A 13,501-nucleotide genomic window follows, 5' to 3' on the forward strand; every position below is an offset into this window, starting at 1 on the left:
GATATGCTGACGGAATCACCACCCACAACCGCGCTTCCAGACGTCGTTAAATACTACACTCAGGTTAAACAACAGGTTCAGCTCGGGCTGTTCCCTTTAGTAAAGCCCCTGAAGTGGATGCAAGTCTCACATCTTCCCTCCACCGTGATCAGATAATCCAGTAAAAGACCCATGCAGATGCCTCCCTCCCGCCCCAGACTCCCTCCCCACTCCTTGCCCCCCCTTCCCTTCCCCACCCTAAATCCACTACCACCAAAAATATACACTGCTGTTTCCAGAATGTGGGATATGAAAGACAGATGTGACATTCCGATCTGAGTCCCAAGATCTGGGCTTCAGATTCCTCGGCCCTTCCTCGACGCTGCCGAGGACGCTGCCCTTAGGCTGGCTCATTTCCCACGGTGGCCGCTGACCACAACACCCAGACTGCCACCGAGATTCTCTCCCTGCCCATCCCACCCCGCCTCCCTTACGTCTGGACCCAAGAGCCTTGCCTGCCAAGACAACCGGGCCAGCTTTGGTTCCACAGTCTGAAATGGAGAAGGAGGGCCAGGCGACACAGGGCAGGGAGACCCACCGTGGAGGGGGGGCTTCTGGAAGGGAGGGGAGGGAGACCTCCGGGAGGGGCACCAGGGAAACCAGACGCTGCTCACTACTGAACAGAGGCCCCAGCGCGCAGAGCCGGCGTGACGACCACACGCCTGACCTGCACATGCACGGAAAGCTCGAGCAGGTAAGTGCGCACCTACAGACACACGTGCGCGCACACACACACACACGCACACACGCGCACGCGCACACACACGTGTAAGGGCGCGGCACAGACCAGGCACAACAGGGGACGCACCTCGGCACATGCATACACGGCTGGACAGACGGGCACTGGCAGTCCCTCCAGGTGTCCCGACGGGGCGGAGGGGAGCACGAGGCCCGGCGCTGCCGAGAGGGGCCATCCTTCTGGTTCCCCGGGCTGCCTCGCTGCGCTGGGGTTGGTCCCAGAGGAAAGCCCTCGGTGCCGCTCAGCAGGGGCCACGCTCGCTCCTCCCGGGCCCTCCCAGGCCGCCCGTCACCATGCCAGGCTTCTCGCCAGGTGCGCCGGGCTTTGCAGAACTTCCCACTACAGCCGGTCCAGGCTGTGGCACTGAGTTCTCCACACCGTTTGCTCTCAGAGGCTCTGTGCCACTAGGAGGTAAATATAAAAGGTGTCTGTGTCTCAAACCCAATGTGGGAGTGAGCGAGTCTCCCGGGCTCTGTCCCTCTTGCGGGCCAGGCTCCTGGCCACAGAGGGCTGGGCAGAAACGAGAGGTAGGCCTCCATCGGACGCTCAACACGGCAGCTCGGCTGTAGGTCCCGCTGCCCAGCAGCGTGTGGGGAGGGGCAGCTAGATCTTCACGTCCTCCTGCACGCTGAGCTGGGAGAGGGTCTTCTTGATGCGCAGCGCGGTCAGGCGGGCCGCGCCGTTGGCGTACCAGCACTCCCGCATCATCTTCCCCATCACCCGCAGCGCCTGCACAGAGACCCGGCGTCACTCGAGCCTGCCCCCGCCCCCACTGAAGCCTTCCTGGTCCCCAGGCTGCCGTCTCCCCCACCCGTGCTCCGCCCGCCCCCCACCCCCTGCCCCGGGCTCCCCCTTCCTTAAGGGACAGCCTGGGGAGGGGGACCTTCTCGGCAAGCATGGTTGGTCAGCCACTCCCCGGTGTCTGGGTGATCCTGAGAGAAACACCTGCAACGGCCTGTGATCTGAAAATCACTTCTGGAAGGTTTGAGTATCCGTGTTTATGACTGTTTACTGACTGCTTTTTGTAAAGCAGCGCTCGAGCCAGGCACAGCAGGGACATCCCCCAGCACGAGCACGCACGCGGCTGTGACCCCACGTTCACGTGCGGAGACAGGGTGGCGGAGGAGGAGGCAGCAGCCCCTGAGGGGCAGCCTCGTCAGAGGCAGAAGCTCACGGCCAGGGCCCGGACGGCACAGGCCAGGGGCAGCCAAGGGGCGGACCTGGAAGGTCACCTGTGGAGGGCTACGGAGTCCCCAGACTGCTGCCTCAGGCCTGTTTTCCAGGTTCCTTTTAGCAGTGGGACCCGTTTTCCCCAGCGGAGTCCCAACACACAAACAGCCCCGACTGAAGAGGGAGTGGGGTGCGGGCAGCTGAAGACCAGCTCTTTCTGCTTCCCTCACCCTCTGAAGTGAATAAACCCTGAGGGTTCCAAGGACCATTTTGGAAAAGGCTGCTCTGTCAGGCAAAGCGGAGGCGTCACCAAAGTGCGAGCGCAGTAATTCTGCTCTTCAACGCAGGCCTGCCCTCCAGTGGACACACTCCTTAAAGCAGAGCCACGAGAGAAAAGGGGGCCCAAGAGCACTAGCGAAGCAAACCCTGTGCCGCCAAAGACTCCAAGACCCCGCAACTCCATGCTTCTTAGGAATCTAGATCATACATTTGTCCTCGTTTCTGTTATTGCCATCGAATGCCACCCTCTCCCCGCTTCATCCGCCATCACTCCCCAACCCAGATTCTCTACACCCTCCTCGCTTCTGAGTTTTTAGAAAGGCCACTTCCCTCGCAGACATGTCTTCTCACTGAGTCCCACCCCCTCATTCTTCTACACCCTTCGTGGACGCCTCTTCTTAACTCTTCCACGAAGCTCAGCTCACCCCTTGGCTCCAGAGCCATTTTTCTAGTTGGGCAGGTCTAACAGCTCCCACTCAGTCTTTGTTCTGTCTCTTATCTGTGTCCTGGGACCAAGCCTTTTTCTTCTTCTAGGCTGTCAATTCCAAAGGGGACCCTCCAGTGCCCAGGACAAGGGCTCAGTATATAATACAACAGCACATAACAGTTTGCAATGACCGACACGCTCAGGGGGTAGCCCTGGGCTTGGCCCCACTTTTGGCAAACCCTCTTCTAAGGGAGAGAAATCGGGCAGATAGAAAGGCCACGGGAGAGAGGGGAGCTTCCCACCTCGTAACTCTGCCACCAGTTGGGGATGTTGGGGCGGAGCTTCTGGTCGCATACGACCTTCCGCATCTCCTCAATGGAAGGGTCAGAGGGCACTAGGTCATAATATGGTAGCTGATATTCCTCATGGACTCCTGGGAGAAAAGAAAACGTCCACCGGAGTTATCAAAAGAAGGAAGAGATTACTCAAAAGCCAATGACAACACCCATGTTGCGATCTGTAAATACCACTTCCCACTAAGAGGAACTAGGGCTCCTTGGAGAGCCTGGTCAGTGCTAGTTATGGGACAAGAGACACACAGGATTAGCCAGGAATATCTTTTTCGTAACAAAAAGCAAGGAAACTATCAAAGACTACTGAGGCCATGTCAAAAGGTACCGACCTGAAAAGCTCCCAACGGGCCAAAGATGAGAACATTTAAGCAACAGTAAGACCTATGACTTCAATGGAAACAAATATTTTAAATCACCAGTTCGTGATGACACTAAAAACAAACAAATAAACCAAAACCTCAGTCGCCTTTGTAGAATGAGAGGGAATAAACTCATTATTTTGAAAAATGTCAAATAAATGGAAAGAATCAAGTATTTATCCTGCCTTTCCTCTTCAAATTAAACATCTTGGTAACCAAATAGACAATAGGGGAAGTTTCTCTTTAAAGAAAAAAATCTAGCTAATACATGAAGTTTGACAGGATCGGAATACTGGCATTTTTCAACCTCTAATACATTTGGATTTGGACAATAATCAACAACAGCTGTTAACATCACAAAAAGAGAGGTAACCACCATTATCTGTGTCTTTTAACAGAAGGATTTTGGGGGAAAAAATGATTCTAGTCTTTAGATGGAACTCTCATAGGAAATTCACAGAAACAGTAGAACGTGTGAACTGCATAAGAGGTTACCTGGAAAATCTAGACAGGAAAACCCTACAGGATGAAGGACCTGGATTCTCCAATTTTGAAAACTGCAGGAGAGGGGACTTACTTGGTGTTCCAGTGGTAAAGAATCCACCTTACAATGCAGGGGATGAGGGTTCGATTCCTGGTCGGGGAACTAAGATCGCACATGCCATGGGGCAACTAAGCCCATGCGCCACAACTACTGAGCTCTCGCGCCTCAACTAGAGAGCCCGCGTGCCGCAAACTACAGAGCCCACGCGCCCTGGAGCCTGCGTGCCACAACCAGAGAGAGAAAGAACCCGCACGCCACAACTAGAAAGAGAAAACCTGCACGCCGCAACTAGAGAGAAGCCTGCGCGCCGCAACAAAAAGATCCCGTGTGCCTCAACGAAGATCCCGCATGCTGCAACTAAGACCCGACGCAGCCAAAAATAAAATAAAAATAAATAAATAATAAATCTTAAAAAAAAAACCCAAAAAACTGCAGAAGAAAAAAATTGAGGGGTAACCTGTAGATTATGAGACTTGGGAGTTATATCAATCAACTGCAGTGGATGGACATTTAAATTAAACCCTGATTTAACAAGCTGTTTTTTATAAAAAATTCACAGATAATTGGGGAAATCTCAACACTGGCTAATGTTATATGATATTAAGAATTAAGATATTAAGAAAACAGAATTACTGTCTGTTTTCTAAAGTGTGATAATAGTACTATATTTTTGAAGTCCTTATCTTCTAGAGCTACAAACTGAAATATTTTCCGTAATAAAAAGTTAATTTAAAAAAATCCAATGTAACTTTCTCATGCCTTTTTCCAGAAAAAAATTCTGCTGTTCTGAGCTGATGGGACAGATTTTTATTTTTATTTATTTATTTTTTTGAGATTAGCATTTATTTTATTATTTCTAAAAAATATTTATTCATTTATTTGGTTGCGCTGGGTCTTAGTTGCAGCTGGCGGGCTCCTTAGTTGCAGCTCGCTGGCTCCTTAGTTGTGGCACGTGGGCTCCTTAGTTGCGGCAGGCAGGCTCCTTAGTTGTGGCATGCAAACTCTTAGTTGCGGCATGCACGTGGGATCTAGTTCCCTGACCAGGGATCGAACCTGGGCCCCCCTGCATTGGGTGCACAGAGTCTTATCCACTGCACTACCAGGGAAGTCCCCCACTGCACTACCAGGGAAGTCCCGGGACAGATTTTTAAATAGAGTCTGACTTGGTTAATCATCTAAGGAGCAATTAGCTTAAACTCTGGCCTCAGTCTGCCAGAGTCTGAATCCTAGTTTATCAGTGGTGTGACCTCGGACAAATCACCTAATCTGTGACTCACCTTCTTCATCTGCAAAACGGTGACAATAATAGTACCCACACAGACCCGTGCGACCAGATTCAGCTTGATCTGTTTTATCTGTATATCATGATCAAAATTTAAGATGTACAATACCTGGGTGCCTCCTCCATGATTTGGATTTTACCAAATGTATCACAGATGGAAAAAGGCAGTAAAATACAGAAAAGGGCTCTGCTGGAACACTCATCAGTTCTTTTTAATTAATTTAATTCACTTCCACTGACCTGGAATCTCTTACATCAAAGATAAATGGCTAAGGGCAGGGTTCTAGTGGTTCTTGAACTTGATCATGTGGCAGAATACTTAGAAGTCACCATAAAATTCTGATATACTAAGCCGATGATAAAAAATGTTTTCTGCTGGGCTTCCCTGGTGGCGCAGCGGTTGAGAGTCCGCCTGCTGATGCAGGGGACGTGGGTTCGTGCCCCGGTCCGGGAAGATCCCACATGCTGCGGAGCGGCTGGGCCCGTGAGCCATGGCCGCTGAGCCTGCGCGTCCGGAGCCTGTGCTCCGCAACGGGAGAGGCCACAACAGTGAGCGGAGTACCGCAAAAAAAAAAAAAAAAAAAAAGTCTTCTGCTAAATCTGATACTACCTTTCATTGAGTTCTGACGTGGTTGAACACTTGCAAATGCCAAAGACTTAGGAGAAAATTGCATAAGAAAAGACTCATTGTGAGAAAATTTACACATTAGTAAGCTTTCTCCCACAAATTGAGAAATCACCACTATTATTTTATCAGTGAAACCCCACATTCCCCAGGAACGTGGCTTGAGAGCCAGTGTGTTAGAATACCCTGCCTCCTGTATAAAAGAGACCCCTGCATTAGTCCTGTGCTATTCCTACCCAGGGCTTTCCCAACCTCGAAAGACCAAGAAAGACAATGTGTTACCAAAAAAACCCCCCAAAAGCCCAAATGAGTCCCCGGAACGGTCACCACTACATAAAACACTATTCAACAAGTTGGTCCAAAGAGTAAACACACTCTTGTCCCTGCGGCTCCCCGGTCCCCTCCCTCCTCTTGGATGAGAACTCTAAGTATGATGGGTGCTGGCGCCAGGCATCTGACAGGCCGTTAGGAGAAAGAAGGCAGGACAACTCTAGCCCCTCAGGACTCTGGACTGCGAGGGAGGAGCCAGAGAAGGCAGGAAGAAAGGTACCTCCAGAGTTGCATCTTCGAGCAATCTCCCAGTACACGAGCCCAAGGGCGTAGATATCAGCACACTTAAAGGAGTCGAAGTGCTTCATGTTGATGGTTTCATCAAGTACTTCGGGGGCCATGTATCTGCAAGAGCAAAGGAAACGTGATCACGCATAGAAAATGATGACTTCTTTCTCGACTCAAAGTACTGATTCAAGGGCCCCCTGAATGTGGGACAGAATCACCCCAAGACAGCCCCTTGGGGAGGAGGAAGTGATGGATTCTTATTATTGCAAACTCCCATGCTTTGGATTCGAATCTAAACACCTTAGCAAGGTTTGGTAATACTAGCCTACTCTTATTTCTACCTCTATTTTTTAACCGCCAAGATTTATTTTAAGCGTGTTTTGATTTCTTGGCAGAGGTATGTGTACTGTAGGCCACAGAGCAGGAACAGTACATAATATCTGGTTGCTACTGGGGGCTTGGACTTTATTCAGTGCAGCCAATAATGGGTTGAGCTTAAATTTCAGTCTGAACTTCTTTTGTTATCTTACCCGTGCAGGTAAGTGAGAATTAGTCCTAGGTAGTCATCAGAGTCCCACTCAGTTAGTTCATGAGTACTGCTTGAGCCACTCCCCACTGCCCACAGAAGGCCAATCAGCTCACCTCAGGCCTCACACTTTGGGGCCTGGGTGGCTGCAATCATTCAGGTCAAAAGGAAGGGGAAAAAAAGCAGCAGCACAATTAGTGAAATTCACTGATACTCAGCAGAGAAACAGCCCTCCTCTTCCATCCTATGAAAAGTTGCATTTCCAGCTCGTGAAGTCGACCTGGAGCCACAGTCAATCTGTCCCTTATTTCCTGTGTTTCGGCCTTGCCATGCGGCCTGTGGGATCTTAGTTCCCCATCCAGGGATTGAACCCGGGCCCTCGGCAGTGAGTGCTCGGAGTCTTAACCATTAGGCCAGGGTACGCCACGTTCCTTATTTCTTACGTCACTTCTCTGTGACGCGGGGAGGAGGCCCATAATCCTTACGCGGGGCCCTCATCTCCACCCTGGACTACCTCTGCTCTAGCTTGGCAAACCTGCTCTCTACACCCTAAGCAAAGCATGCTCCCTGCCTCCTGTGGGGTCCTGCCCAGGCCACCCCTTCAGACTGCAACATTTTCCCTCTCCCCCAGCCAAGCCTGGTGCCTGTCTCCCTTCTAAATCTTGCTCCAGGTTCTCTTTCTCCATGGCCTCCCCTGCCCAAGGCACCAGCACCTATGGGTATAGGGTCCTCCGGAGCTGTGCCGCTCGCACTTGTATCTGTGCGATGCAACCTGTGTGGCTTTCCAGTGTGGGGAGCGGGTGTTCAATTCAACCGCCAGCTGTCAGAGTAAGGACCACACTGCCTTCTCCCACGCAGTTGGGCAAGGGCTACTCAGTACCAGTGTCGGGCAAGCGCGAAGGCCCAGGGCCTTCCTACCGTTTGGTTCCCACCCTCTGGTTGGGGGCAATGTCAATGGTGTCCGTGACTGCATCGTGACGGACAGCCAGGCCCAGGTCTGCAATGGCACACATGCCATTTTTCTTCACCAAGATGTTCTTTGACTTTAAGTCTCGATGAGCAATTCCAGGCTTCCCTAGCAGAGAAAAAACAAACAAACAAACCAGGGATCTTTAAAGACAGACAGTACAAGTGTTAAAAGCATAGTCTCTGCAGCCAGACGTATGGGTTCGAGTCCTCGTTTTGCTCCCCACTAACCCAGTAACCCTGGAAATGCAACTTCACCTGTCTATGCATTGGTCTTCTCATCCATAAAATGAGACTAAACCCCAGTACTGACTCCAGGGGAATGCTGTAAGGATTAAATGTACTGTATTAACTTAGGTAAGTCAAGAGCTTAGAAGGGCATGCGTACGAGCTAATATTGCTATATTAATACTACTCCTGCTCGCCTTCCCCGAACTAATAAGCTCCTGTACAGAACTGCTGAGGACTTCAGAGAGAAGCTGCTGCGCTAGCTACGTTCTGAGAACCAAACGGGGGAGGTAAGGACTGCTACTTGCCCTGAAGAGCCCAGCAACAGGGTCAAACTTTCGTGGCTGGTTTTCTGTCACGGGCAGCAAGAGCTGCTGCCCGGTCGACCAGGCACGAAGGAGCAAGGTGCCGCCTGCCAAGCCCAGGAGCTCCCAAAGAGCTGACGTCAGGCCACAAGCAGGGGTGCCCGCGGTCGCCTTCCTCCAGGAGGGCCCTCCTAGTTCAGCAGAGCCCAGTGTCGAACCCATCAAGCTGACCCACCGATGAGGGTGTGAACCTGCTAAACTGACGCTCGGCACAGCAGCTCCTTCGATTTTCTCAGTCCCCTCCTCTACCAGTGATCCGTGGGCATCTGAGATGACCACTCAGTCAACGGCAGCCTCCCAACCGACAGCCACGCCAGTCCATCGGGGACAAACCACCCACACTTCCGTCAGGAGTCCCCCGAGGAGCTCTGAAGGCAGAGGCACCTCTTGTTCTCGCTGGAGTGAGGCCAAGCTCCTCTCGCTTAGACCAGACCCCAGGCCCTGAGGCCCAGATCCCGCATCCTCAGGGAGAAGGGGTTCTGGGAGCTCGGTGGGGATGGGACAGGCCCACTCACCTTGGGTGCCCACAATCTCCATGTGCAGGTGTGCCAGACCACTCGCGGCAGACAAGGCCAGCTTGATCATCCCCTCGATGGTCACCGTGTACCGGTTTAGATAGTCAAACAGGGAGCCGTGCTCGTGATAGTCGGAGACGAGCCACAGCTGTGTCCAGGTGCCGTTATCTGCAGAGAGCCACAGAGCAGGTCCAGAAAAGGCACAACTACCAGCAAAAAGGTCAAGGTAGGGAAGGAAGAGTCTGTGTGCAAGCCCCAGTTAGACCCCTGTACTCCCCGCTCCCCGCCCCTACACCTCCTGAGGCCCCTCTGTGCCCGTCTCATCCACCACCGTCCACAGCTTTAGGCTCCAGGAAGGACAGAACAGTCTTTCTTTCTTAGACCCGCTCCCTTACTTCTCGTAGGCAGGATTCTGAACCGCACGCACCCTGATTACACCCAAATTTGAAATGCGAGGCACCCCGAGGAGGAAGCACATGCTTAGGCAAAGTAACAGGATCATCTGTTTCTTCTGCAACACTGCTTCTGATCCTGACGAGACCCGCTCATCAAAACCATGACTGGCCGCACCCACCCCCGCCAAGGAGGAAGGCTTCGCAGGCCCTCCTCTGTGCTCCAAGACCCTGCGAGCACAGCCCAGCCCGAGCACCAGGCTCATCTGCAGCGGGTCCTTGAAGTCCACTGCTCTTACCAGGCCATGAGCTCTCTGTGAGGGGAGGAAAGAGCTCCTTTGCGTATTATTGTGTTCCAGGCCAAAAATGCTTTTCAACGCATGAAGAGCACACTTACAAGTATTCCAGAGAGGAATCTTATCATCTCATCCTCAGAAGAGCAATGGGAGGTGGCGAGCACACACTTTCCTACTAGGGGAGAGGGGTATGCAGTGTACAGCGGGAAGGAGGAGTGGGAAGAAGGGAGGGAGAGAAAGAAAAACCGAAAGCTGGTAGTCTAATTAGCTTGTGCTGCTGTCAGTAAGAAGACTGGGAAATGGGATCGAGATCGCCCAAATTCCAAGCTGGCCCTAGCTCCAGGACGCTATACTATCCGTATCATGTTAAACAGGCAACAACAAAGGAATCCGAACTTCCTCCTCCCCTGGCCCTCGCGTGGGTTTCAACAGCCAGATCCTACTCACACAAGCTGCCAGAATCAATACAGGCAGTGGCTCCTGGAAGAGCACCAGCCTGTTTCCCTGATTACGAACGAGCGGTCCACCGAACACAACCCTTTACACTCAACTAGCCCTGACATCTTGAGGACCCTGCCCATGAGTTAGAAGGGAAGACATCTTCTGACCCTCTAAAATATATGTCGGATTTAAATGAATAATCAAAAGGTAATGCTGTTTTACAAAGGCACAGCTTACTCAGAGGGAGTAAGGAATTCTCTCTTCCCCTTCCTCCCTTGCGTGAGAGGTCAAGGCTCTTCAGCCTGGGGGCAGCCGAGGCCACTACAAACCTCCACGGCAACGTGAGGAATGAGCGCCCTGCTGTTGTTTTAGGAAGGAAAAACAAACACTTAGCATCTTCCGTAGCCTCTGCCAGCACCAACTTCTAAAAATTACTGGACCACGGAGCAAACTGTGTCCTGACCGCCGGAGACACTCTTCTAAAATGCAAATGCCTTCACCCACGGTCTTTCTGACTTCAAGTGCGCTACCTGCCCAGGTGTCGGCTGTCCCCTCTTCCTGGGCACTGTAAGGTCAGGGACTGTGTCTTGTTCTTATATGTGATGATTCCAGGACCAGACAGCAGCCAGTGAATATTACCGAATAAATGAATGCAATTTCGATTACTACCCACTCTCTATAATAAAATACAATCCTCTCAAAAAGGCCCTTCCTAATCTGGCCTCTGCCACCTCTCCACCCATGTCTTTGGCTGGAACATCCCAAGCTACCTGCAGGTTCCCAAAGACACTTCCCCTTTGCACATGCGTCTGGAGTGCTCTTTTCATTCGTTTTTCTTTCTGACCAACTCCCTGCCACCTTCGCCTCAATCAAGCTCAGGTGTGATATCTGTGATCCCCATCTCACCCCCAATTTGCGCTCACCAGAACAGCTGTTGTTTGATTACTTCCTATAAACAATCATTAGTTTGTCTCTTTGCTAGTCAGCGAGGTCCTTAAAAATGAGCACATGCCTGGGCACACGAGAGAGACTCAAAAACTACAGCAAAATCAGCAGAGAGAGGGAGGAGGAAATAAGGAACCTCAGGTACAAGCGGACCAAAAGCTGAGCTTGGAGGCCACGGGGGAGCACCCGGGGGGAGGCAGGCTGTGTCTCTGCTGCACCCGCTCCACTGCAATATTGTGTATGATGCTGGTCTGTCACTCAGTGTGGATCGCATGCCATTCCAGGGCCAGCCTTTCCTGGCAGGGGTTGAAGCCACCCTTCTTCGTTCCAACCGGAATGAAGGTAAATTTACTGGAGCCCCTGCAGGGACTACCCTAGGGGTGGGTTTGGGAGTATCACAGAAGGGAAAGTGAGCAGGTAGGATGAGGGTTTACTTATCTGCTTAATAACTGCTTATTTACTTGCTTAATAACCTGGATTTCTGTACAAGCTTTTCATAGAAGAGAAGTTTGAAAACCATCGCCTTACTCAGATCCCCTTGCTATGGGTAATAACTATAAAGGCAAACAAAACTGTGCTGTCCCACAACCGTTCAGTTTCCACAGTCACTCCTCCATCTGGGACTACTGTTGGCTTTGGGACACCCCGTATCCAAACCCAGCCCTTTACCTTTATTGTCAGCAGCAATAAACCCAAGGATGTTCTCATGGCGCAGCATGACTGTCTGGTATATCTCTGCTTCCCGGAACCAAGACCGCTCTTCACGAGAAGAGAATATTTTCACAGCCACGTCACCACCCCTCCAGCGGCCGCGCCACACTTCTCCAAACCGGCCCTTGCCAATAATCTCCTGTAAAACGATGGTTCGGGCCACTGTGCGCTGGACAAAAAGGGGTAACCCTACGGACCAAAGAATGGAAAGAAAGCAGACATTTGTGCATTTGCTGAACTTTGCAACGCCCACTCTCACTGCCACACTGGAAAAGCCCTTATCACAGTGCCTCCGTTCTACACTGGTCCAATGACCACGGAGCTCGGCTGCCCCTACAACCGTCCAGGTAATCCTCCGGAAGTCTAAGCTGTGCAGCGCTGACAGTGAGTGAGCGAGGACGGGGCAATGTATACGATTAGCTCCCCCTCATCTAAGCGATTTCTCCTCCCAGTTAGTACGGACGGACGACAGATCTGAATGTAAATGTCTGACCGGATTTACTAACTCTTCAGCCAGCCTCCGGGGGGCCAATCCACCTACAGCTGCTTTATGTGGAAGAGGAAAGCGGAGGTTTGAGTGCTGGGGGCCGCCTCTGCTGCTCCACTCATTGGCCACTGGAGGGCAGTGCTGCGTGGCCCATGAGAGCCGACGTGTGGTCAGGGCCCACCAGGTTCCCACCTCTCTCCAGGGAGATCAAAGTTCTGCTCACTGGGAGCTCCACATGCAGGACGGGGGTGGGGGGCTACCCAGGCTTATTCTAAGATTACATTTACTGCCTTTATAGGACTCGTTTATCGCCTCATTTGACCCATGCAGTAAGTGTCTCCCTGTCTCTCCAATCACCCCCACCATCGTGACCCTTAACTCTCTCCCTCTCCCTGACCAAACAAATAACGTGTCGTTAACCCCTAAGTTGTGTACTGTATGTTTAATACTATGCAGGAGGCACCTGCATAAATGATCTCATTTCCTCACAACCACCTATACGGTAGGTGGTGTTATTATGCCCATTTTACAAATGAGAAAACTAAGCATCAAAAGGGAAGGTTAAGTAACTCATTCGAATTCCTACAAGCTGTAAATGGCAAAGCATCTAAGACCGACTCTAAGGTTTATGCTTTTAACTCCCACAGTACAGAGCCACCAAATGCTTCCCAATGCAGCCCCCTCCTCTCCAGGTCCCCCCTCGCTGGCCCTTGTCCCGGCCCTCCTTTGAAAGATTTCCAGTGGGCCTCTGCGCCTCCCAGCTCACCCGCCTTGCCCTGCCCTCCCCAACAGGGGGCGTAAAGCACAGCAGCCCGAGGCTTTCCCACCCTGGCCTGGGGACGGCGTGCTGGCCTCTTGACCATTCCCTAAACACCCAGTGAGCGTTCATGCCTTTCTGTCCTTTTGCTCAAGGGTTTTCCCTTGGCCTGGAATGTTCCCTGCCCTCTTACCACTCTCAAAACGTCCGACTCGTGACCCCTTTAGACACGACCTCCTCTGTGAGACCCTTCTCCACAATCTCTTCTCTCCCATCCTGGCTCGGCCTCTTTCTCATTTTGTTTGCCCTGTATCACCCAGAGGGTATTCAACGCATACTTGTTAGTGTGAACTGAACGTCACACAAACAGCAATGACTGGGCTTCCCTGGTGGCGCAGTGGTTGGGAGTCCGCCTGCCGATGCAGGGGACGCGGGTTCGTGCCCCGGTCCAGGAAGATCCCACATGCCGCGGAGCGGCTGGGCCCGTGAGCCATGGC

At 51.9% G+C, this 13,501-nt stretch overlaps 1 protein-coding gene across 4 annotated transcripts in view; it reads right to left on the bottom strand.

Annotated features, from left to right (window-relative positions):
- Window positions 1–1,238: 1,238 nt before the first annotated feature.
- ACVR1B (activin A receptor type 1B) overlaps window positions 1,239–13,501 on the bottom strand; it is a 31,722-nt gene continuing 19,459 nt past the window's right edge. For 3 of the 4 annotated variants that reach the window (XM_060305707.1, XM_060305708.1, XM_060305709.1), the window contains 6 exons: window positions 11,719–11,949; window positions 8,976–9,143; window positions 7,820–7,976; window positions 6,368–6,492; window positions 2,957–3,087; window positions 1,239–1,507 (listed from right to left, as the gene is read on the bottom strand). In XM_060305707.1, coding sequence (XP_060161690.1) covers window positions 1,382–1,507; window positions 2,957–3,087; window positions 6,368–6,492; window positions 7,820–7,976; window positions 8,976–9,143; window positions 11,719–11,949 — 938 coding nt within the window. In that variant the 3' untranslated portion in view covers window positions 1,239–1,381. Of the gene's footprint in view, window positions 1,508–2,956; window positions 3,088–6,367; window positions 6,493–7,819; window positions 7,977–8,975; window positions 9,144–10,341; window positions 10,465–11,718; window positions 11,950–13,501 lie in introns of all 4 variants that reach the window. The other variant, XM_060305710.1, reaches the window with a different exon arrangement.

This window comes from Globicephala melas, chromosome 10 (assembly GCF_963455315.2).
Source record: "Globicephala melas chromosome 10, mGloMel1.2, whole genome shotgun sequence".
NCBI classification, from domain to species: Eukaryota; Metazoa; Chordata; class Mammalia; order Artiodactyla; family Delphinidae; genus Globicephala; species Globicephala melas.